Below are 26,411 nucleotides of genomic sequence, written 5' to 3'. Positions count from 1 at the left end.
GTTGGGTTTAAAGATCTGAGAACTGATCAACTTCTGAAAGGCTGTCTCGGGGTCAAGTCCTGTGTATTGCAGATATGGATAATGTGTACAAATTGATATATCAGTGTTTAGTTATGGTTCAGTTGAAGAGAATTTATGGTACAGGCTCTAACTGGTATGTTGAGTGAACGACAACAGAAAGGCAGTGTCCTCCAAGTATGTGAAGGTCATCCAGGCATACAGCATTTCTGGCAGAGAAAAAGCTGAATTTACTCCAGTACTTGCTGTCTCCTTGGAACAAGAGAGGATTGATTCAACTTACCAATTGGGCATTCTTGACACTCTGCCAACAAAAGAAAGTCTGAAGACTTCCATGTTATCTGACTCTCCTATTAATGACCTGGTAGAGTATTACACTGCATTCTGCATAATGTAGAGAGGAGAAAAAAATCTGAGTGTGATTGCTCATAATTCATTTAAACTAGTATATTTTAAAAACAGCTCTCTATGTGAGGCAGATGGCCCAGTGGTTAGGGTTCTAGCTAAGGACTGGGGAGACCTGGGTTCAATTCCCAGTTATGTCACAGACTTTCTCTGTGGCCTTGGGCAAGTCACTTAGCCTCTCTGTACCTCAGTTCCCCATCTGTGCAACAGGGATAATAGCATTACCCTACCTCACAGGGGTATTGTGAGGAGGCATACATGAAAGACTGATAGATGCTCACATAATACAGTGATGGAGCCATATAAATACCATAGGGGGATTGACAGCAAGCATGGCTAAGTTTACTTCCTACAAATGATGGGTGTCATATGTATAATATTTGGCCTGGCTTTTTCTTTCTGCATTTGAATACTCTAGTCCTAATACAAAGATGGTAAAATTCAAGAAAGGAGACAGTGTGGGTCTGCGGCTGGCAGGTGGGAATGATGTAGGGATATTTGTCGCTGGAATTCAAGAAGGCACCTCAGCTGACCAGGAGGGGCTACAGGAAGGAGATCAGATTCTTAAGGTACCAGTGTAAATGTTCAGCCCTGCAACTAAAACTGCCTGTTCCTTGATACCATGTGAAAGGATTTGCTTTTTTTACTTTTATCAATATGAAAAAAACCATAAATCCATATTACTTTATTCCTAGGGACACGGTCACTGTTCCTAGAGCATGATTTTTTTTTTTTATCTGAATTCTTAAATTTTGACTTCTGCTGTTGAAATTGATTAAGACTCAATAGGAGAAGCAGTTGGTAGAAATGTTACACAACACAAATGCCCAAAGATGGAAGTGGATACGCTCACTAGTGACTCTTCCAGTCTCCAGCTGAGAAAACAGACCACAGAGCATGAGACCAGAGTATCTTCCCCTGTCTCCCACGCATCGTTTAGCTGTTGTCCCTCTATGACCTGATTATTTTCTCCCTCCCTTTGCTCACATTTTAGTGAATAAAAGGTGATAGATGTTGTTTTATCAAAACTCCTTAGGTTTCCCTCCTCGTTGTTTTTCTACCCCAAAAATCTCTTCTGAGACTGTGGCTCTCCTTTTTCTGTCTATCATGTCCTCCTCCTGAGTTTTCTCTCCTGTCTAAATCAATTGGGCCTGATCCGAAAGCACTCTGAAGTCAATAAAGATTCTAACTTGATTTCAATGGGGTCTGTCTCAGTCCCCTAATCCCCTGCTTCTCAGGTTTTCATTTCTCTAATTGGTTGCTGGCCTGAACAGGTTTTGAAATAGTAACTCCTTTTCTGAAGCGTGTTGATTCTCCTTCACTGTCTCATTTTTCTCTCTCAACTTTCCTCCTGCAAATAGACCCTGACTGGCCCAAAGACCTTGCACTGGGAATCACTGCACTCTAGTACAGCTCTTCCCCTAGCGCCTCATAGTTTGTCCAAGGGAGTGGACATCACTTCTATGTCCAAATAAACAGCTGAGACACACATGGAAAAGGGGGTAGGGTGAGTCCAATTGAGAGGCAACCACAGGGATGTGCTCACAACTCTAGGTGACCAGAATGCGTCTGGATGATATTGAAACTAGGGTACAATCCTGTGATGAATTATAACCATCTGGAGCACACCAGTGCATCAGATTTCTTGAAGTTCCTTGATTACTTAGCACAACACTATACTTGGAATACGTGGGGTTTTAACTACAGAACAGCATAATATGTGGAAACAGATATATCTTTACCTGGAAATGAACCTTTTCTTATGTACCCTGGCCATCTGTGCCCATGTTCAGGCATTTTGTAGCCCTTCACAGAGTTCCCTTAACAGCAGGGCACTTTCAGGACGTCACTCGTAGTTACGGGTAATCCATTTTCTGCATACCTATAATGTCCATTGGCATAAGCCAATGAACCTCTGTATTGATGATACTTTTTTTTTTTTTTTTAAACCATAATAAAACAGCCTTTTCCTTTCCTCTTTTAGGGCTTTATTAGACTAACTTTTTCCTAAAACATTTCTTTTGCATCAGGTAAACACGCAGGATTTTAGAGGCATTGTGCGGGAGGATGCTGTTCTCTACCTGTTAGAAATTCCCAAAGGTGAAACTGTGACCATTTTGGCTCAGAGCAAATATGAAGGTAGGCACCTGGCACCAAAGGTGTGACAATGTTTGTTATGATTCAGTATGACAGGCATTGAAAAGAACAGTAGGCCTTTCAACTCAGCTGTGTTTTGCTGGGGACATCACAGATGCTCTTTCTCATTTCTCACTTTTCAAAACACTTTTTAATTGCCCTCATTTTAAGTATTGTAGAAAATTATTGCTTTTGTGTCCAGCTGACTCCCATCCTGGACATGTGGAGGAGGAGAGGTGGGCTGGCCGCTTCACCATTTAGCTGGTCAAAGAAGAGCCCTGCTCTACTCATCCACCCAGCCTGTAATACGCACCTCTTGCTAGCTCTGAACCTCCGCCATTTAGTTCTTGTCCCCCATGCCCAGTAGCTTGGGTGGCCAAGATGCTGCTCCTTGCTGCCTTCCCCTTCAGCCATGGGATCTGTAGCGGGATTGTTGTCAGCAATGCAGGGCTTTTATCCATGAGGCAATAAGCAAATACAAATGTTTGCTTGGTTTTAGATATTACTGTGTGTGTGTGTGCGCGTGCGCGTGTGTATGTGCTAGAACACTTAGTAATATACAAATTATTTTAAAATTGGAAATATAGGGAGAGAGCTGGGAAAGCTGACAGGACTGCATGAAGAATCAGTTCAAATATCCAGTTCCCTGTGCTGGAAGTGGTTGGGAATGCTATGGATGCAAACCCTGAGGCAGGGAAAACAGTTTTGTGTTGCTCTGCAGTACAACGCACCTCTCACTTCCATTTAGGGTGACCAGACATCCCGATAAAATCAGGACCATCCCGATATTTCAGTGTCTGTCCCAAAGATCGGTCGGGATGCAATTTGTCCCAATATCCGCCGGCAACACTGTTTGTTTTTGTTTGTTTGTTTGTTTTTTTGTTGGGTTTTTTGGCTAGCCGGCAGGACTCTGCCCCGCCACTCCCCATGTGTCCCAATATTTTCTTCCCCTCATCTGGTCACCCTACTTCCATTGGCTGACTAAAGCAATGATGTTGACAACTTCCAGAGCGAATCAGATGGAATGAAGGGCAGGAGGTGGGGGAGATTTTAGGGAATAAAAGGGTGGGCAGGCATGGGAACATACCAGTTCACCTTTTCTTTCCCACCCTGAGGATGAAGAGGAGAAATTTCAAAGTTTTTGGACTAGAATAACAGCTTAATCTCTCCTTCACTAATTTACAGTATTTAAGTTACTGTTGCATCTGAAGAAGTGAGGTTTTTACCCACGAAAGCTTATGCCCAAATAAATCTGTTAGTCTTTAAGGTGCCACCAGACTCCTTGTTGTTTTAGTATTTAAGGTTGTAGGCTTGAAGTGCAGGTGAGTAAAACACCACCCATAGAAGACTGTCACAGCAAGGTATAGGACATCTATTTAGCAAAGTTAAACTAAATGATGTCATGTCTTGTCTTTCAGTATATAGAGACATAATGGCCTGTGGCAGAGGGGATTCATTTTTCATAAGGAGTCACTTCGAATGTGAGAAGGAATCTCCACAGAGTTTAGCATTCACCAGAGGGGAGATCTTCCGAGTAGTTGATACACTGTACGATGGCAAACTGGGTAACTGGCTGGCTGTGAGAATTGGAAATGAACTGGAAAAGGGCATCATTCCAAATAAAAGCAGGTACATTGATTTCCCACCTGCCCACCCAATGTTTAAAATAAGAGATTCCCCCCCACACACACACCTACTTTTTATTCTCACCCTATTCACCATTTGTATAAACCATTTGGGAGAGGAAGAAGGGGAAAAGAGGGATGGATGGTGTCCATGTTCAAGCGATCACATTCATAACAATAGTGTGTGTAAAATCAACTTTTAAAACTATGGAATTAGTCGGTAACAGCTGAGCAAAGATGGCCTTGTAGCGAAGATACTGCACTCAGACTTGTGAGATCTGGGTTCTAATCCCTGCTCTGCTGTAGACTTCCTATGAGATCTTGCACTAGGTGTGTACTTTTTCCATGCCTTAGTTCTCCATCTGAAAAATGGGAATAATACTTTCCTACCTCAAATGAGAGAGGAGAGGGTAAGATAAATAGCATATGTGAGGCACTCCAGTATTACAGCGATAAGTGTTGTGGAAAAAGCCTCTAATACTTTCTGTATGCTGCATGTTCTTAGGGAAAGTGTGTTTTCGTGACTTGACAATTTTAATTGTATTCTATGAAGTACTAAGGGTGACTGTACTGGAAGGGCACCACCAGGAGTGGAGTCTGCGGCTTAATTTGTACTGTTGTGAGAATTTTTTTTGCTAAATTTGCTTTTACAAACCCAGTTAATGCAGACATATTTTAAAAAGTAATTGGTTATCTGATGTGCTTTTAATGAAGAATTTCAGAGTGCAGCAAAGTCGTATCTAAATGATATAACTTTCAATATAGTTGCAGTTTTATTTTAAGAAAAAATCTTCAATTCTCCTACACAAAAGTTCCTAAAGTTACTTTTAAAGTGACTTTACAGTGTACTTCCATGCGGTCCTGCTTGGTTTTTCTTTCCTATGTGGTGCACCTTAGTCTATTCCTTGTTATACTGATCTGACCAAGGGGGCTTTACCTTTTGGATTCAGTTTAAGATATCTGAGGAAGAGATGATGGACAACAGGAGGTGGTCGTTAGGCAATTTGCCCATTTCATGATGGATTGCTTCCTCTCTTTCCATCTCCACATACACCACCTTTTCCTTGAGCAGCTACTTGGCATGCATTACGTTTGTCATTTGCCTTAGCAGCCAGAGGATTGATTCATGCACAATAAACCTTGCTGCTGAGGCAAGTCAGAGCATCTCTCTGATATTAATTTTGCCTGCTTCATGGCAAGAGTCCTTGGATACCCCTCCACAGATTGCCTACCTGCCGAGTTGTCCACTGTATTTACAAATTCATATCCTGGATTCTGCTGAGGTTCTTCCTTTAGTGTGGCATGTTTTCCCTTTGATTGCATTTTTCAAATGGATTCCATGCTGTTCCTTTCAGAGCTGACCAGATGGCCAGTGTTCAGAATGCCCAAAGAGATGGCTCGAGTGACAGGGCAGATTTCTGGAGAATGCGTGGCCAACGATCTGGAATGAAAAAGAATCTGAGAAAGAGTCGTGAAGATCTGACAGCGATTGCATCTGTTAGCACAAAGTTCCCAGCCTACGAGCGAGTTCTGCTGCGAGAGGGTGAGTGAAACTTTACAGAACTGAACACCTATTCACAGCTTGCTGTTATTGCCCAAGTTTTACTGTCATTTATGTGGCGACTTAATAAGTGTCACCACCCATCTTGGGCTCTAGGCTAAATGTAAAGTATAACAGAAAGTGGTAACATGCTATTCTCCCGGTCAAGATTCTAACTTCTGAGTGCAGCTGTTTTCTGTTCTAAAAAGTGTCACTGCAAACACTGCTTCTTGGAAGTCCATGTTTGTCTCTTCTTTACTTCTACATCAAATTTGCTCACTTCACAAGTAAACAGATGTGTTTTGGCCAGCCTTGCAAACATAACCTGGGATATGAAAGTTTAGTTGTGTTCTTTCTGGCTCATTCATAGACACCTGTAATAATGATTCTTTAGGGCAAATTCAGTCCTCAGTTACACTGGTGTAATCCCATTGCCTTTATTAATAGAGTTGCCTGGATGTAACAGAGGGAAGAATTTTTGTCCCCGTAATAATTCTCCTGATATTGCATGAGTCAGGATAGTTTCCATTCTCCTGTGCTGTGTTGGTTCTACTGTGCTAACAGGAACAAAAAGTAGTAAAAACACTCAGGGGTCACCGAGCACAATATGGCCTTCTCCCACTGGCTTACGAGGACCATTATGTTACTGTGTTGGCCTCAGAATAACAACACTCTCTCATCTCTTTGCCACTGTAAAGTGCTCTGATCCTGCAAATGCTTAAGCATGTTTGTAACTTTAATCATAAGAGTAGTCTCACGGCATTTAATGTGGCTTCGAGGGCAGTCTGCAGGGCAGACTAGTGAAATTGTACTATACGTGCTCAAATGGCAGAATCATCCCAGCTGTTCTTGATTCTGAATAATGTGAAGGACTATCTAAGCTTTTCTTTTTTTCATTCTTCTCCCTTCCAACTTTTTATAATTGTGTGTGTGTGGAGGGTGTGTGTGGGGGGTGTGTGTGAATGACTCACTTTTCCCCATTGGTAAGTCATACATGAAGTCCCTTCGCATTAGGAAGGGTCCTGCATGAGTCACTGGGAACCAAAAGGTAGGTAGGTAGGGGGGGGGCGGGGTTGTGCAGGATATTAGTCTTAAAGATTAAATTGAGCCTTTTCTGCATGCTTGTTTCAATACGTATTGCCATGGTGATTTTATATGTAAAGACCTTCTTTCTAAATATTTTTTTCTTCAGCTGGTTTTAAGAGACCTGTGGTGATATTTGGCCCCATTGCAGATCTAGCGATGGAAAAGCTGTCAAATGACTTGCCTGATCTGTATCAAACTGCCAGTAAGTCATTCATTACTTTTTCTTCAGCAGTTTGGCTCTTCAGCATTGAATTTTGGGGGAAGGGTAATTTGAACACTCATTTCACAACCGAAAAAAAAATCTGTTATCATTGCAGAGACAGAACCCAAAGATGCAGGTTCAGAGAAATCAACTGGTGTGGTGCGTTTGAACACTGTGAGGCAAATTATTGAGCAGGTAAAGTATTTCTGTTTGAAAAACGTTTGCTATCAAAAGCAGATTGTTTGTTTGTTTTATTTTATTCCTAAAAACTTGAAGAATTCTAACATATTAATATGCAAGAAAATAAATGTGTTAATGTGCATTTGAAATGAAGCTGGAACTGTGGGGAAACTGGATCACCAGTCTTACTTGATTTTTGTTTTCTTATTTCATTAATTTCCTGTGAATGTGTACTTCAGAGACAACATTAGAAATGAGCCCACTTATGTTAGCCATGAATTTGGCCCCCTATTAATCCAATTAAAATGTTCAGATTTTTAAAAAAGCTATTTGTGGACTTGCCTAAGTTTAAACCACACCAGGATCCAGTGCTTGAACAGAGCTGGAATGTTCCAAAATGTCCTCCTGGCTCTACTGTATCTATAGGTACATCTACACCGCAAGTGAAGTGTAATTGTAGAACAGGTAGGCATTTTCACGCTAGCTTTAACCTAGTTAGAATGGGTAACAAGAGTAGTGAAGATGTGACGGCCCCAGTACAAACCTGCTGAGGACTCTGGTTATGTACATGAGTTGATAGTCCCGGATAAAGTCTTTGCTGCCACGTCTTCGCAACTGTTGTTAGCCATGCCAACTGGATTAAAGCTAACGGTGGGTTTGCAATACACTTATATCTTCATTTGTGGTGGAGACATACCCTATAACTGCCAGGGCCACCTTTACCTTCATCCTAAGCTCCAACTGCAGTCATGGCCATTACAAAGTCAATATTTGACAACAGTTACTACCTATGTATTTGAAATAGGAAATAGCTACGGTAACTGTGTGAAATGTCAGCAAATGCTGACTTTTTAAAGATTACCACTGGAGCTCAAGAGTCCAGGGATGGCAACCAGGATGCCTGAGGGAGAGAGAACCCCTGTATGCAAAAGAAATATGTGCTGAGGTGAAAACGTGACCCCATTGAAGTCTATGGCAAAACTCCCATTGACTTAAGTGGGGTCAGGATTTCACCCCAGAAGCCTTTCCCAGAGTGTAGTTTCCATGGGATGTGGCCTACGGAGGATATTTGCTTTAAGTTTTGGCAGTATAGGTATGAGGCTCTAATCAGCAGAAAATGTGAGCTGTGTCCTGGCTATTCACTCAACATGAATAGCAGCCCAAAGACTGAGAAAATAATTCTGGTGAGGGAAGATGATGAGTGGGCAGGGGCACACTAAAGAGATGGGGAGGGTGGGGAAAGAAAAGAAAATCTCTGTGACAGGTTGGATCACAGAAACCCCCTTGGGAGCGGCCACCCGATGTGCCAAGACAACTTCTATCCCTGCTTTCCCTGCCAGCTCAGGACTCCAGCACCGTCTTGCTGAGCCAGACACTTCCATCTGCTCCAACACAGACCCAGGGTCTGAATTACTTGCCCCAAAGCTGCAGGTTTACCTGAAAGCAGCTAACAGAAGTGTTCCTGCCTTTAAAACTCCGATGCCCAACTCCCGATGGGGTCTAAACCCAAATCAATCAGTTTTACCCTGTATAAAGCTTATACAGGGTAAACTCATAAATCGTTTGCCCTATATAACACTGGTAGAGAGATATGCACAGTTGTTTGCTCCCCCAGGTATTAATACGTACTCTGAGTTAATTAATAAGTAAAAAGTGATTTTATTAAATACAGAAAGTAGGGTTTAAGTGGTCCCAAGTAGTAACAGACAGAACAAAGTAAGTCACCAAGCAAAATAAAATAAAATGCGCAAATCTATGTCTAATCAAACTGAATACAGACAATCTCACCCTCAGAGATGCTTCAGTAAGTTTTTTCCTCAGACTGGACACCTTCCAGGCCTGGGCACAATTCTTTCCCTGGTAGAGCTCTTGTTCTAGCTCAGGTGGTAGCTAGGGGATTCTTCATGATGGCTCCTCTCCCTCTTTGTTCTGTTCCACCCCTTTATATATCTTTTGCATAAGGTGGGAATCCTTTGTCTCTCTCTGGGTTTCCACCCCCCCCTCACTAGAAAAGCACCAGGTTAAAGATGGATTCCAGTTCATGTGACATGATCACATGTCACTGTAAGACCCCAAGCCTTCATTCCTCCCAGCCTGACTCACAGGAAGGCTTGCTTGCAAACAGAGCGCCAGTCAATTGTCCTGGTTGATAGGAACCATTAAGATTCCAAACCATCATTAATGGCCCACACGTTGCATAATTACAATAGGCCCTCAGAGTTATATTTCATATTTCTAGTTTTAGATACAAGAGTGGTACATTTATACAAATAGGATGATCACACTCCGTAGATTATAAGGTCTCTTGTAAGGTATCCTTACAAAGCTTTTGCATGAAGCATATTCCAGTTACATTATATTTTTATAAAACCATATAGACTGCACAACATCACAATCTCTATGCAAATAAAAGGAAGATAATGAAAACAAGTGTGAAGGGAATAAAGAAATGGGAAACAGAGTACGAAAGATGCACACAATGTCAGAGTTAGTATATTTATATCTGAGTCATAGATTCCAAGGACTGAAGGGACCACTGTGATTATGTAGACCAGGGGTCGGCAACGTTTGGCACGCGGCTCGCCAGAGTAAGCACCCTGGCGGGCCAGGCCAGTTTTATTTACCTGCTGACACGGCAGGTTCGGCAGATCGTGGCCCCCACTGGCTGCGGTTCGCCGTCCCGGGCCAATGGGGGCGGCGGGAAGCGGCGCGGGTGAGCGATGTGCTGGCTGCGGCTTCTCGCCGCCCCCATTGGCCCGGGACGGCGAACCGCAGCCAGTGGGGGCCACGATCTGCCGAACCTGCCTTGTCAGCAGGTAAATAAAATTGGCCCGGCCCGCCAGCGTGCTTACCCTGGCAAACCGCGCGCCAAACGTTGCCGACCCCTGATCTAGATTGACTTCCTGTCTTAGGCAGGCCATAGAACTTCCACAAAATATCAGATCTTTTGGATGTTTCTAATCTTGATTTAAAAATGGTCAGTGATGGAGAATCCACCATGACCCTTGGTAAATTGTTCCAGTGGTTAATTACTCTCATTGTTAAAAAGGTATATCTTATATCCAGTCTGAATGTATTTAGCTTTAACTTTCAGCCATTGGATCGTGTTATACCTTTCTCTGCTACATTTAATTGCCCAATATTAAATACTATGTTCATATACCGTTTTATTTGTATGTCCAAAAACATGTAGGTGAAAGGAGAGGGAAAGGTGCCCATTGTAGTCCCAGCATGTGGTGGGATTTTGGGGAGATTTGGGCCAGTTATGGCCCTGGTTGGGAGGGCCATAACTGGCCTTTTTTGTTTTCTCAGCTCTTTTGTTTTCCAACTACAGCACTGACTTGGGCCTTGCTGCTAATAAAGGCTTTTTACTAGACAACATTCCGGTTGTGAATTCAAATCCATAGGCTCTACAGCTTTAGTAATTCTAATAATGTCAGACCATCTGCATCATCTCCCCAGCAGGAGGTTTTCCATTATTTTCATATCCTCTTCTTGTTAACAGAATAAACATGCTTTGTTAGATGTGACTCCTAAAGCGGTGGATCTGTTGAACTATACCCAGTGGTTCCCAATTGTAGTCTTCTTCAACCCAGACAGTAAACAGGGTGTGAAAACTATGAGACAAAGGCTAAGTCCCACATCTAACAAGAGTTCCCGGAAGCTTTACGATCAAGCAAATAAGCTGAAGAAGACTTGCTCCTATCTTTTTACAGGTAAGCAAGAATCTGTCTCTAATTCCTCTTCCAAAAGAGTGGTGGATGTAGGAGAAAGAATGTGTGTGTTTGAGAAACTAAATTAATACTGGTTTCAGAGTAGCAGCCGTGTTAGTCTGTATCCGCAAAAAGAAGAACAGGAGTACTTGTGGCACCTTAGAGACTAACAAATTTATTAGAGCATAAGCTTTCGTGGACTACAGCCCACTTCTTCGGATGCATACGAAGAAGTGGGCTGTAGTCCACGAAAGCTTATGCTCTAATAAATTTGTTAGTATCTAAGGTGCCACAAGTACTCCTGTTCTTCTTTTTAAATTAATACTGTTCAGAGTAAGAGATCATCTTGTACAGTAACCTGTGGTCATGTGAAAACCCTTCCTAGGCAATTAGGAGTTCACTATCTTGATGTATTTCATTATAAAGAAATGTTCATATTGAACTTTACTACTGTAATAAAACTATTTCTGGAAAAAAGTGAATAATGAAAGGGCTGGCATTTATTCAGCCTTTTTTCCCCCCCCACAAGCCAACAAAAGTGCACACATTGTCCTTTAGAAAGTGGTCTAGTAAAAATGACCATATAATTTTCTTGCATTACCCAATACCTTGTCACATGGAAAAGATTGGATAAAGTAGGTGCACTGAGATTTTAGAATGAATAGAAAAAATATATGAAAACACTAATGCATATATTTTTTTAAATGTCTACAGCTACCATCAATTTGAATTCAGCCAATGATAGCTGGTACGGCAGCCTCAAAGATATAATTCAGCAACAGCAAGTTGAAGCAGTATGGGTATCGGAAGGAAAGGTATGTGGTCAAACAATTCATACTGTACATGCTAAATTGTTTTTCTGTTCTGGGAATAATCCCCCTTCAAAGTGGTCAGATGGCAAACTCATCACCCTAAATACTGAACACATATATATATTGAAAAGTTATACTAATCTGAAATCTTTGCAGTGGGTAACTAAGAGAGAAAAAATAGTACAGAATAAAAGTTTATCTTTTTTTTATAACTTTATCATGTTGCTCCTGTTATTAAAACCAAGGCATATAGCTGCTGCTAGGGCATACATATTAATTTTTTATTGGAGCTATTTTCATGTTCCTGGGAGACCCAGAATTCTTGCAGTTTCATGTGCTTCTGTTTCTTAGGTGTTGCGTACCATAAATGTTACTGCAAACTAAAATGGGGGATGAAGTCAAATCTAATCCTTCCACTTTTATAGATGGAAGGAATGGATGACGACATGGAAGATCGCATGTCATACCTAACAGCTATGGGTGCTGACTACCTGAGCTGTGACAGCCGCTTGATCAGTGACTTGGAAGACACAGATGGAGAAGGAGGTGCATACACGGACAATGAGCTTGATGAGCCATCAGATGAACCAAGTGTTTCCTCTATTAGCCGATCTTCTGAGCCTGTGCAGCATGAGGAGGTAAGGTATTGGGACTGTTGGCAAGACAGTGACTTCCTGAAAGTCATGTGTGTTGTAAAATGGTAACAGAAAATGTCCCTTGTAATTGGTGCCTGAGAAAAGTATGATTACAGCTGCAGCATTATGCTAGCTCCAGTACAAAATTATAAAGTCATATTAATTCTAGCATAAAAGTTAAGCTGCTTCCCTGACTCTCTAGTTTCATTGATAGTGTCACCTGGAGTGCAGGTGTTCACTTTTACAGTGATAGTAGTCATGTCATTGCCAGTCATGTGACTACTGGTAATTGGCCCACAAGGCTAGGATTAAAACAAGTCAAGAATTACTTGAATATTCTTGTGATTAACTTCTTATATTTTCGTAGAGTATAAGAAAACCCAGCCCAGAACCAAAAGCTCAAATGAGAAGGGCTGGTAGCAGAGAGATACTTAGAGATCCCAGCCCACCTCCAGCATTCAAGCCCGAGCCACCTAAGGTAATTTGTGGAAATCAATTTGAAGATAGAGTTCATCTTTCTAAAGAACCCACCTGGTGCTGTACATCGTGGGCTATGTTTCTTCTATTAGGGTAACCTGCTGTTGGAAGCTAAAATGCAAGTTGGGAAGAGGAAGGAAGGGGAATTGACAAAGAAGAGGATTGTGAGCTGTCGAAAGAGCTTGGCAGCTGGTTGGGAAGGGAATTCTTGAGATTTAGAAGTGGTACCATGTGTTTCATTAGAGGGTTTGGTGACTAGCTGGAAAACTACCCATTTCTCTCCTGATCTCTTGCCCAGGGGAATTCCGGCACTCTTGCTCCCTTACCAAGCCCAAAACAAAGATCTTCCTGAATGTCTCAGCTGAGGAGAAGTTCAGACACACTCCTTCTTGATTTTAATAAGCTCTCTGCTGGGAGCTGGTTCAGAATGGCAGTGGAATGGCAGGAAATCCTTTTGGCTTTTTTATTTTTACCTTTTAAGTAGTAGTGCCGAACTGTGCTCCAGGGTCACTTCAAGAAAGGTGTTGCAGCTATTAATGAAATCCTGTGTTCAACCCTCTGACTTTCTTCATGGAGGTGGACACCAACATTGGTCTGCGTTGTGCAAAATACACCTACTAGACAGTTAAACAACCATACTTTCAAATATGCCTTGGCAATAGAGTTTGGGCTGGGTAGCAGTACACATAAGTGAAATGATGATTGCAGGGAGAATAGGCGTGTGTCCTGTGTAATAGTTTCAGCTCAGAAGAATATTCTCCATATAATCCAGAAAAACCTCTTGCTCTGGTTATTCCTGTTCTTTCTCTTTTTCTTTCCAGAAATCTTTTAAGAATTAAATAGACTGGTCAGATTTTACTGCTCATTATAACACTGCATACAATGTAAGACTTTGTCCCTATTCAAGTCAGTGACCAAGCTCCTATGTATTTAAATACTCGGTGCTGTGATCCCTTATGAACAAAGATGGGCAATACAAAAATGCACAAGCAATATAACCAATTTCAAATGAAAATATTTATCTAAAGATGCTGAAGTTGCTGCTATGTGTAAACTTCAGTGTGTTCTTAATACCTACAGGGTAAACTACAAAACAAAGAGGATGTATATGACTTTCCCAAGAACTATGACTCCAAACCAAATAGCTCTAGCACTGTGAGCAATGAGACTTCAGCCGTATTATCCAAGGCAGCAGCACCTCCTGTTTCTGTGAAACCTGCCTTTGGGCGTCCTATACTGAAGACCTCTCAGCCAGCAGTTTCAGCCGCAGAGGAGGAGGAAAAGGCAGAGGAAGATGTAGATGGACGAGAGAATGCTCCAAAATCTGTACTGGGGAAAGTTAAAATATTTGAGAAGATGGATCACAAGGCAAGGTTGCAAAGAATACAGGAGCTACAAGAGGCACAGAATGCCAGGGTAGGTAGTAACCTACTTTTTCAGTCTGTCCTGTATATTTGTTTAGATATAGTAATACAAACACACATTCTGTGCTATAAGCACCCTCAATATTGAATTTAAAAAATCATTAAAAACAAAAACAGTAGCACATTTCTCCCTCTCCTTCCAACCTACCATTATACCAACCAGCAGTGAGCATACACATTAGGAATCAAAATTGCCCTCGACATCACATTATTCCTATATTTAAAAAAAAATATATATATATATAGAGAGAGAGAGTTAGTTAGTTATATTTTGGGGAGGAGTAGGTAGGGAGGAAAGGGGATATAAAATATGTTCTATGAAGAGGTTTCCTATAGTAGCTACTATAGGTTAATGGCTTTGTTCTTTTTTTATTTCTGTTATTTTGGCAGTACAGTGTTTTACTTTAAATTAAAAACTATCTCAATGTGGGAGCAGGAAATAAGACCAATCATCCATTTGTATTTTAATTCCTTTACAGAGAAACTGAGCTACATTGCTCAGTCTCAGATCTCCTGACTGTATAAACTGAAAGGCATTTTTTTTTCTTCTGCTCTTTTTAAAGCTGGAAATAGCCCAGAAACACCCAGATATCTATGCTGTCCCAATCAAAACACAGAAACCAGACCAGAACTGGCCCCAACCCATGAGGTAAGACAGATCCACTTGAAAATACTCTTCTGGTTTATATTTACTACACCAGCAAGAGCAACTTAATTATGCAGCTCTTACTCATGCAAGTAGTGCCCTGACACTACCAATGATTCCTGAAATTTACACGGTGTCAAAGATGAGAAGCTGTAGGCTGACCTGCCTTGACAGTAGACGCTTCTGCAAGGCCTTCCTTTCAGAATCTTTCCTTTATCTCTCTTTTTCAGACTGGTCCATACTACTGCACTTGAATTACTCAGAGAGAATTTCACAGATATTGTATATTACTAAGAAATTCGTGGTGCCAGTTCATTTTGTGTCTCATAATTAGATGTACACACAAGATCACTTGTACTTCAACCCTTCAAGGCTTTCCCTTATGTGTCCAAGACTGGATTGTTGTTGTGTTATACTAATCAATATTTGAAAGTGATTTGACAAGTTTCACAGCTTACAGTGGGACTACTTGGGGTATAAGGTAGTACTCAACATCAGTAAGGGTGGTAAAGTCTGATTTTACACAGTCCATTATTATATGCATTTTATGGGTGAGGAAAATGGTGTTAAGTTACTTGCCCAACGGGAGACAGTGAGTCACTACAGAGTCAGGAGAAGAACCATGGGCCTGATCCAAAGTTCACTGATGTTAATGAGAGTGTTTCCATTGAATCTGGTGAGTTATGGATTAGTTCCCAGATATCCAATCTTGGTGCCTTACCCTCTCTACTATGCTTATTCACTAGTATGACTTGGACAGTGGCCTAAGCAAAACCTTGCAACAAACAATTTGAAGGATCTGTTTTGATTTTCATTTGGAAATGTTCTAGTTCTCTCACCCTTCTCATTTGTAACTCTTTTGGGTACAGGGAAGGCCTAATGAGTTGTGAGGTTTTTCTTTTATTTTTTTTACAGTCAGCTCCTTTGGTGGATTAAAGTATAATCAAATTGGGAAGGCCCCAAAACAGTCACTGCAGCATTTCCCTGATGAATTTATTATTGCAAAGCTATAGGAATTGTAAGCTTATAGCATCTGTAGTGGTGTTTTTAGGGAGGAGTAAAATATTTAGTTTAGCCAAATATGAAGATAAAAGAAACAAGCAACTGACAATTTAGAATGAGTGTTCGTAGGAAGTGTAATTAAATTGGCTAAATCAACACTATTAAACAGCATCGTTGCTTTATTCTTAGTCATTCAGGATCTTAAAAGAATGTGGGGGGGGGAAATGCTTCCTCTTGCCAGTGCTCAGTATGGAGTCTAGAATGATAGCTGCTGAAAATCAGTGAAATCCCCCTCCTTTCCTATGTAGAGAAACATGTGCTGTGCAGCGCTGTTTATATTCTATATAAATAATTAGCTTTATAACCTATACAACTTTTTTCAAACCACTTAACACTAGTTCCCTGTATAAAAGGGCTTACCATCTAACTCTTAGAAATGTTCATGAGGTCTGTGGAGGAGTAGATACCTCTTCGGTGGGGAGATCAATATAGGAAGCCTTCAGGCAAGGAGTAGAAGGCTGTTCGAAGATATGAACCAGCATGAAGGCAAGAGAGGAAGGACACCAAGTAGTCAGTATGGAAAGTAACGGAGTGGAGTAAAAGAGAGCGGTGGCAGAGGGGAGAAGGGAGTAGTGGTGTGCAGAGTGCTGAAGGACAGGGTCATGGTTAGCCTTGCTTAGCATATAATTGGCGTGTCCTCATATCTTAGTGAACAGGTTGCAGTTGTTTACAGGTTTGTGTTCTTCCACTTTTCAGACCAGAAATTGCTGACATCTTTACTCTTGTTTTTTGCTGTGCTAGTTCCAGACCTCCAGAGCCTCAGAAACCCCCTGCCAGGCCTTACCTAGAAAACCGAGGAAGTTATGGCAGTGACGCAGAGGAGGAAGACTACCGTCGGCAGCTATCAGACAACTCCAAGCGTGGATATTACGGACAGCCATCCAGATATAGGGACACAGAATTATAGACTCACTAGCACATGCATCTATAATGCTCTTTTGAGACTCTTTTCCTTCAACAGCCAAAATGGAGTTCTGGTTAGTTATATATTTTTGTTGGAGGTCATAGGGTGGTCTACGGGAACTTGGACATATCCACACACTGGAACTGGAGGACTTACTTTTTGAGACTATTTTGAGTATCTAAGAAAAGAAATCACTTTTGCCTGAATGTTGTTGCCTGTTTTATAAGGACCAATACCCATTTGAAAGCTTGTATTAATGCTTGGTATTTTCATAGTTTAACATTTGTTAAAAAAATTTAAACTTTTTTCTCTTACTTAAAACTGCTTTTTTAGACTGTTCCGCTGTTATGAAAATGTGATCAAAGACATAACACTTTTTAATGCAAGAACTAAGTTAAAAAAAGAACTATAAGTGCCTTTAACAAGAAGTGTCTTAAATTGTTCATATTGATATCTGATACTTGTGCAAAGCCATAATTTACTAAAGGGTGTTTTACTCTGTTGCCTAACTTTTGTATCTGTTTCATGGCTATAATTTTCCTGATATGTTATTTTTCTAAGCTAATAGATCGGTATACTGCTTTTCATAAATATTGACTGTACAGGGGGAAGGTGTGTACCTTTGTATACTAGCTTGTATGAGGCCAGGAAGGGTTGAAATTGAGAAAATGATGTAGAAATTCAATTAATTATGTCTTTAAATTGATATGGACCACAAAATAATAAATGGATATATTCTAGACAGACATCTCACACCTATCTTTTTTATTTCAAGAAGTAAATATTTTGGTAACGCCTTTTACATTTTTATTAACTATTGCATTTAAGGTGCTTGTTTGGTTTGGCCCTAGTCTTGCACTATTGAAATCAGGGTAGGTTTGCTGTTGATGTCATCGGAAGCAGATTTAGCCCCTATTGGTTTTGCTTAGTGTTCTGAAGCTCCTAATCTTCAACATGCTGAATCTGGAAAAAAGGTAGTGCTACAGTGAGACTTTAAACATGTAGCACTTGACTCTTAGGGCATTTTATTTCTCTCTCCGCTCCACTGAGAAAAAAAATGCTTAGAGGGATAATAGAGAAGTTTCTTGTTTTATAAAATTGTCACTTACCCATAGAAAATGGTCTAATTTAAAACACACCAAAATATAAGTTCCATAGTGTTTTGTTAGGCATGACATTTCACACAGTAGAATTTCACTGCTTTACTAAGGGAATAGATCAAAACAATCTTAGGTGGGTTGGGGGGGAGGGTTTACTGTGTAGCTCAAAACTTGAAGGAAAAACAAAATCGCCAAGGGTGAGTTATTAAACTCTTCTGCATAATTAATTCTTCCATTTAAAGATTTGAACTGGTCTAAGCTTTATAACAATCATTGTATCTGAGCATCTTGCATAACTATCCCTTCATTTGTTATAGTCCCTTATATGTTCTAATGTAGTTTAGTCCTCTTTTTATAGGCAGAGGAATCCCATAAATATTAGTGTAGTCATTCTGAGTCTGAAGTCAAAAGGTCTTGGCCCTTTGTTTTATACAGTCTGGGAGACCCCAAAAATATGTGACACCATGTACCTCCCCACACATGACCAGTCCAGCCCAGTTAGTACAGTATTCTTTATATTATTTATATATAATTTACCAAAAAAAAAAAAAAAAATTAAAAGAATGTTAAGGCTGCAAAGTCAAGCACTCAAAAGTTAGGATAAGTCATTTGCGGTTGCCTGTGCAACCTTAATTCACCTCCCCCTTGTATGTATGCATTATGAGACCATCTTTAATTACATGATTACATACTATTTTTTCCACAGGACTCCTGCCTTAGTCAGTGCACATGGTGTATAGTGCTCACTGAATGAGTAGTCATTCAATATTTATTTTTATCCTAATCATTCAGTGTGTAGCTCCAGGCCTTGTATGACCCTACCATTTATTTACTTTAATATTGGATTCAATTTAGTTTTGATTGCCTCAGATTCAATGTGCTGTGAATCTTGTATGGATGACCAGTAACTGAGTTGTAGAAGTTGACTGAGGAGCACAGAAGGCCTTCATAGCTGAGTAAGGGTCCATTAAGTCTTTTGGTGCCCAGAAAGATGAGGTAATTTGATGTTTTGGTACCCAGGAGACATTTGAAGGTTAGGTACCAAGCAGGAAATACATTTCCGCTTTCCCTCCCTCCTTTCTTTTCAGCTTGGAAAAGAGATGACTGGGGGTGGAGGGGGGAGGGAATTAATAGAGGTCTATACATTCATGACTGGTATGGAAAAAGTAAATAAGGAAGTGTTATTTACTCCTCATATCACGAGAATTAGGGGTCACCCAATGAAATTAATAGGCAGCAGATTTAAAACAAACAAAAGGAAGTACTACTTCACACAATGCGCAGTCAACCTGTGGAACTATTTTGCCAGGGAATGTTGCGAAGGCCAAAACTATAACAGAATTAAAAAAAGAACTAGATAAGTTCATGGAGGATGGTCTCCATCAGTATTAGCCAGGATGGCCAGGGATGTTGTCCCTAGCCTCTGTTTGCCAGAAACTGGGAGTAGATGACAGGGATGGATCACTCAGTTGCCTGTTCTGTTGATTTCCTCTGAAGCAACTGGCCCTGGCCACTGTCAGAAAACAGGATACTGGGCTAGATGCACCATGGGTCTGACTCAATGTGGCTGTTCTTATGGAAGGGACAGAGATGGCAGAAAACTTGAGGTATGGATGATAATGGGATTTGAATTAGTTATTCTCCACCCCAGCAATTGGTTGCCCCACTGCACACCCCACCTCAAGATCTGCCATTACATCCAGAAACAATGGGTAATCAGATGAGCTTAATGTTTTGGCTAAAATGATCAGCAGTAAAACATTTACTATTGACTTTAAATTGTCGTCAGACTTTAGTATTAACAATCCATTGAGACGAATAGAGCAGTTCAGACCTCTCGGAGCATTGTTTCAGACACTCTGCAGATTCAGTTTCTACTTTGATCTATCAGTTTCTGCTTGGTTCATGTTCTGAACATTTTTTTTCTGTAACAATGAGGGATAGAGACTTAATTTTTTTAATAACATATTCAGTTAAGAAGCAGAGTTATTCAGCAGGTTAAGCAGCATTGAATTTGGTCCACTAGTTTCAATGGAGGTGGAGTGGGTGTAACTGAGGTCAGAATTTGACTCTCTTTTCAGTTAAAAGCTATTTAGTTCCAGATGTAGGGTTCAGTGAGAGAATATTAATGTAAGAGCTCAACTGTTTGTTGGCACAATGGGGCTCAACTACTGTTTAGATGGAGAGCTTTTGTAAGAATTATGATAGATATTATTGTGAGCCTCAGTATAGTGGATTATCTCTTGTTAAATACATAATTGCTATTTAATTTTGCTTTTCTTTTACTCTAGCCAACATTTAAACTGGAAAATCCTAGCTGTTGCAAACTATGCACCACTTATCTCTATTATTGTTTTCAGGGTCCTGCTTATCTCAGCAGTTGCTTTAGACTCTAAGAAGGTTAGCGAAATTAAGGGGGAGAGAAGTGTCAAATGATGACCTTGAAAAATCCTGCAATGCCTTCAAAAAAAAAAGGGTTAGAAATTTTTTCTAACCCACATTCCATTTGACACTTTTTTCCACCTCCCTCTCCAGTTAAGCTATTGGATTGCTAGATTAGTAAATTTTATTAAATATTTACTGATTCCTCCTGATCTGTACAAAGGCTTTTAATGGATTTTAATTTATTTTTTAAATTGTTTACCTGAAACTTCTAATAATCAACACATTTTGGCCTGAATAGGTGAAGACTATGTGCTAACTTTGTGGGAATAATTAAGAGAATGCATTAAGAGGAGTCTGAAACAGAAATAGGAAGAATACATGGAAACAGGTATTCCTTTCTTCCAATAAGAATTGCTATTGTTATGGCTCAGATAGTTGCCCTGAATGTATAACTAGACTTTTTTGTACGTCCTGCAACAACAGAATGATTGAGGGCATCATCTTAACTATGCCTTCATATTTTTGTGAGGTGGGGGGGAAGTGTCAATTTTCCTTTAGCATAATCAAGAAGAGAGTTCTCATATTGTCTGCAGGACACTACTCCAGCCAGATGATCCTTATCACAAACTGAGATATCCTTGGCAGTATGCAGGTAGGTTAAGTAGTAATTCTCTTACTATTAACAAGGAATGTATAATTGCACTATAGCTCAGTTTGAAGATGGTGCTTTAATTCTAAACCGCAAATTTTAATTTATTTCTGAGTTACTCAGAAATTACCCTTTAGAGGTAGTTTCACATGCCTGATAAACATCCATTATTTAAAAAGGGGAGGAGGGGAACAATTTAACACCGCTTTTATAAGGAGGCAACTGTGCTCAGAAAGCATTCCATCGGATTATGGCTGCTTCGAATAGGCAGCCAACCAAGTCTGCATTCTGCCTCAGCCCCCAGCTTCATGAGCAGAAGCCATGGGGTCCCCTTAAGCAAGGATGTCCCAGGTTTCCTTGTAAAACCTACCTAGGTGAAACACAGACTGGTTCAACTGCCAATTTTTAGCTGGGTGCTCAAATTTTGCAATCGGCCTTTTGATTCCCTGGTTGTCTCTGCTGCAGCCACATTTTTTGGCCAGCTGCTATGTTTAGCCAACAGGCAGCTAATCTTGTACCCCCCACCATGAGACCTCTCACAGAGGGGGTAAGGGAGGAGTTCAGGGCAGGGAACACTGATAACTAAGCCAGGAGGGGAAGGAGAGAGGGGAGTAGGGTGAGAGAGTCACTTTATCACTTATACCACAACTTCTGAGCAGGGAGCACAGCCCAGTCTGTGTGAGAGGTTATTGGGAAGGCAGGAGGAGAACTGGAAGCATGGATGGATGGGGGAGGGGATAGAGGGAGAAATGAAGGGCTGAGGGAGAGGAAAGAGAGACTTAGGGGGAATTTGGGAAACTAAGGGCTAGTCTACATTACCGGGGGAGGGAAATGGATCTAAGTTATGCAACTTCAACTACGTGAATAACGTAGCTGAAGTCGACGTACTTAGATCTACTTACCGTGGTGTGTCAACAGGAGACGCTCTCCCGTCGATTCCTCTTGCGCTTCTCATTGAGGTGGAGTACCAGAGTTGATGCTAAAGTGATCTGCGGTTGATTGATCACCCCTGCTGGATTGATCGCTGCCCGTCAATCCGGCCGGTGGCATACACAAGCCCTAACACACCGGGGAAGGAAAGAACTGATGAGAAAGGAAACACTGACTCGGAGAGGAGGGAGGGGAAAGGGGAGAAATGACAGAATGGCAGAAAGAATTATAAATTTATCTGGGGGTAATTGGCCCTTTAAATTTTGCATTAAAATCATATATAAATGTATGCATTTTTCCAGGCTTTTAGTTGCACCATTGTAGGCAGATCTAGTGGCTTAGCAGACTTCCATAAAATGATTAATGGCTCAGGGTTTAAGGCTAAGCCATTTCAAGGGATGTCCTTGCTGATCATTTCCTCCAAGAGATAATCAATATCATCCTGTTTGGGTAGAGAAGCACACTTGGCTCAGGGCTTCGTTCAGGAGCGTGGTAGCAGAAAGAATTAAAGAAGAGTATGAAATGGCTGGAAACTGGAGCCTTCCAACTTCCTCACCAGGTCTTGCATATGGACCTATGACACCACTGCGTGTTGTGACAGATAATACACTTGTACGTTTTGTGCACAAGATTACCTGTTTGCACATAAATATTTTGCAAGTCAAACTTGGACACCAGTGTTCCAAATTTAGCCCACATATTACAGATATAATTGGATGTTGTTTGCTCCATTTGCTAAAAACAGCAGGGTTAAGGGACAAGTTAAGCACTCCTTTCTCAGGTGAAATTCCCATTGTAGTGAATTACGAGTCTTATGAACTGAATAGGGCTGTAATCATAAAGTTGAACCCTGCAGACCAACTACAGGCTGAAGAAGGCCCTGAATGTAACAGAAGTGGTGCAGTCTATTACTAGATGCAGTGCCTTGCACAGCAAGGGTCTTTTGGGAAGGGGAGGAAGGGGTGGGAAGAATGTATTCAAAATCTGCTAATTCACTAGGAAGAGGATTGTCTCTGTGGACTTTGAGGCCTCTGCTGTCTCAAAAGTATTAAAACATCTTGAAAAAATAGACACCTCTGCTTTTCAGAATAGTAGAAAGTAAATTTAAAAAGTTGGGTTTTGTTTTAATAATTAACCACACTTTCTGCAGACAGAACAAAGGTGTCCCACTTCTCCCTTCTTTCTCCCCCCTACCCCCCCTTCCCCCCCCCCCCCTTTTTTTTTGGACAGCATATATCCAAGTATGGAAAGTGAATTAATTAGCCTGAAAAACATTAGTTGTGCCAATGAAGATAAAAGTAAGCATCTGAGACTGAGTGAAATGGTTTATCAGATTAATAGTGGAAAAACTAAAACTAGATGCACCAGAACAGCTGCATAATACTAGTGAGCCTTATTTAATTATATTTATTTGTTTGGCAGAGTGGAATCACATAATTATTAAATAAATAAATAAAACTCAGTCACAGACACACTAACTGGAAGTGCTATTCTGTAATAATCAGACTGGATATGATATTCAAGGCCCAATCTGCAAACCCTTACTACTGGGCCTAGCACGTAGTGCTGTGAGTAACCCATTGAAATTAGTGGGATGATCCACTTTAGTAAGCACTGTGCCTGATTGTCTTTGTAGTGTCAGATGCTAAGATGATAAATGGTATAGATGTATCAGGATTTATCTATAATAGATATCAAGGATCTGATCGAGAGCATTCCCAAATCTCACTGAAGTCAAGCACTACACAAAAATAACTGTTTATAGGATTTTGAAATCAATGGGAGTTGTGTGGCCTTGAAGGGTTACCCTTGATAAGAGCCTGTTTTTCTCCTAGCTATACTAGACAGTTGTGACAGTAGGCAATCCTGTATTCACACCCTGCACACTGTTGTAATACTCTTTGTGCAAAATATGCCTTGTTGGGTATCATTGGAAAACTAATTCACTAATAATTTTCTTTCATGATGTATGTATGTGGTGGGTATTAAGAGTTATGAATATATGCTGGAATTATGACTAAAGTGTGTGTAAAGCGGGTATGTCTAGGTAATGGTTCAACAGGTCTGTCCTACACAGAGGAATGTGTGTTTATCTCAATTTTCAAATTAGCAATAAACAGGATCATCAAGACAGCAAGGACAGATGGCAGGAAACTGAAAAGTTTGCATTTCAGCAAATGCAAGGAGAAAGAGCATGGAGCTTCCTTCACCACCAGACTCCATGCCACCTTCCTGACAGCTTGAATAAACTTTACTTTGAGGGGTACTCTCAGAAGAATCCATTTCAAAGATTTGCTGGTCTACTGCTCTGAACCTCAAGTGATAAGCAATGAATCAACTGATTATATACAATATTACTGTATTATAAGAGTACATAGAATCAGGTCTTTTCTGAAAGCTAATGATCTACTGCTGATTGGTATAACTGTGAAATGTATGTATAAACATTATATGAGGTAATATGGATACTTAATTATATCGTGTTTTAAAGCCACATAGGGAGGAACAGCTTTCCTCCCAGAGAGGAGGGAAGCTAGCTATTGATAGGTCTGCTGTGGAAATTAAGCATGGTGCAATCAAAACAATGGAAGCCCTATTTAAATACAAGGGGATGGGAAGACCAGCATGAGGTCATCCTGCCTCTTGAAACAAAGTCAATGAACTTTGCAAAATACAAGCAAAGACAGAAGCCATCTTTGTCACCCATCACTAGACAATCACAAGGAAACAGCTCTTGTAAGCTGAGAAAGATGGGTCCTTCAACAAAGGACAGGTCAAAGTCTCTGAAAACTGAAGGTAAGTGAGAAACCATTTTAAACAATGCCTGTACCTTGCTAAATTAAGTTTTATATGCATGTTTTCACTTTTATTTGCTTGTTACCATTTCTAACGTTATTCCCCTTTCTTGAGATCACTTAACCTATGTCCTATTGGTAATAAATTTGTTTTATTTTTACTATAATCCAACTCAGTGGTGTACTTAAATGAAAGGGTGTATTTACCCCAGTTAAGTCAATAAGCTGTGATGTGCTTTTGTGTCTTTAGAGGAACAAACAGACCATATCACTTCTCCGAACTGCCCAGGACGGGGCAGGACATTACAGAGCACACAGTTTTGGGGAAATTCAAGACTGGGAGTATGTTGGGGGGTCACCTTGCTGGTTATAACCAAGGCTAGTAGAAGCCTCAGTGGGGGTGTAAACAGGCAACTGGGGTCAGAACTGCTGAACCAGGGCTGTCTAGCACACACATACTGTGTGACTTGTATGCTTGTTGACTGGCTGTAAGCTACAGCAACAAAGCATTGCTAAGCACCCAGGCTTGCAGGGCAAGTGGTAACACAATGCCTCACTGGTCTGGATTGTATCCAACACTGTCACAGCAGTGATGCAGCATTTTTCATCTTCAAAGGACTTTACAATCACTTAAAATGATCATCCTTAAGAATCATACCTAGTATGAAAATTAATTCTTTTCTCTCCAGGGCATGCCCCTGAGCTCACAAGATCTCCCTGCTTTTTTTCTTTTACTCCCCGTTAAAGCTATTGCATTGCAATAATTATGGAAGTCTGGCTGTCACTCCCTCTAGAGCAGTGGTTCTCAATCTATTTACCATTATGGGCCGCGTATGCAGCTCTCTCTGGGTTATGTGGGCCACATCCACATAATATATATACTCAGCGGTACCAGATGACAAAACAAGGAGTAATGGTCTCAAGTTGCAGTGGGGGAGGTTTAAGTTGGATATTAGGAAAAACTTTTTCACTGGGAGGGTGGTAAAGCACTGGAATGGGTTACCTAGGGAGGTGGTGGAATCTCCTTTCTTAAAGGTTTTTAAGGTCAGGCTTGACGAAGCCCTGGCTGGGATGATTTAGTTGGGGATTGATCCTGCTTTGAGCAGAGGGTTGGGCTAGATGACCTCCTGAGGTCCCTTCCAACCCTGATATTCTATAATTCTACCTGTATGGTCCTTAGGATGTCACATGGGCCACAACTGTGTGCTGATTGGACCACAAGTGGCCCAGGGGTTGAAAGTACTGCTCTAGAGCCTATACATGATGCTCTGCAAATTGCCCAGGGAATCACTGTGGATGCTTACAAAAGTTCTTGAAGGTAAAGTTGAATTCAGTGTAGTAGAACTATCTATTTCAGTCAGGGCCGGCTCCAGGGCTTTTGCCGCCCCAAGCGGCACAAAAAAAAAAAAAAAAAGCCGCGATCGCGATCTGCAGCGGCAATTCAGCGGAAGGTCCTTCGCTCCAAGTGGGAGTGAGGGACCGTCTGCCGAATTGCCGCCGAATAGCTGGATGTGCCGCCCCAAGCACCTGCTTGGCAAGCTGGTGCCTGGAGCCGGCCCTGGTTTCAGTCTTATGGCCCAATCATGCAAGTAGACTTCTGTGCCCGTGTGGAGTCATGACCAATCTACAGACGCAAACACTTATTAAACCAAAGTTCTGATTCTAAGAATGAAGGCCAAGATTAAGA

The 26,411-nt window shown here is 41.0% G+C and overlaps 1 protein-coding gene across 3 annotated transcripts in view; it reads left to right on the top strand.

The window, feature by feature from the left end:
* The window catches only part of TJP2 (tight junction protein 2), an 87,946-nt gene extending 70,339 nt beyond the window's left edge, over positions 1-17,607 (top strand). For all 3 annotated transcript variants that reach the window (XM_054032629.1, XM_054032628.1, XM_054032627.1), the window contains 13 exons: positions 842-992; positions 2,454-2,562; positions 3,978-4,188; positions 5,540-5,727; positions 6,917-7,012; positions 7,128-7,207; positions 10,698-10,908; positions 11,620-11,720; positions 12,143-12,355; positions 12,720-12,830; positions 13,910-14,245; positions 14,817-14,902; positions 16,703-17,607. In XM_054032629.1, the coding sequence (XP_053888604.1) occupies positions 842-992; positions 2,454-2,562; positions 3,978-4,188; positions 5,540-5,727; positions 6,917-7,012; positions 7,128-7,207; positions 10,698-10,908; positions 11,620-11,720; positions 12,143-12,355; positions 12,720-12,830; positions 13,910-14,245; positions 14,817-14,902; positions 16,703-16,868 (2,059 nt within the window). In that variant the 3' untranslated portion in view covers positions 16,869-17,607. The remainder of the gene's footprint in view (positions 1-841; positions 993-2,453; positions 2,563-3,977; positions 4,189-5,539; positions 5,728-6,916; positions 7,013-7,127; positions 7,208-10,697; positions 10,909-11,619; positions 11,721-12,142; positions 12,356-12,719; positions 12,831-13,909; positions 14,246-14,816; positions 14,903-16,702) is intronic.
* Positions 17,608-26,411: the final 8,804 nt, after the last annotated feature.

Source organism: Malaclemys terrapin, chromosome 6, assembly GCF_027887155.1.
Source record: "Malaclemys terrapin pileata isolate rMalTer1 chromosome 6, rMalTer1.hap1, whole genome shotgun sequence".
Taxonomy (NCBI): domain Eukaryota; kingdom Metazoa; phylum Chordata; order Testudines; family Emydidae; genus Malaclemys; species Malaclemys terrapin.
The sequence above is the reverse complement of the archived record's forward strand: the minus strand, read 5'-3'. Positions and strand labels throughout refer to the sequence as shown.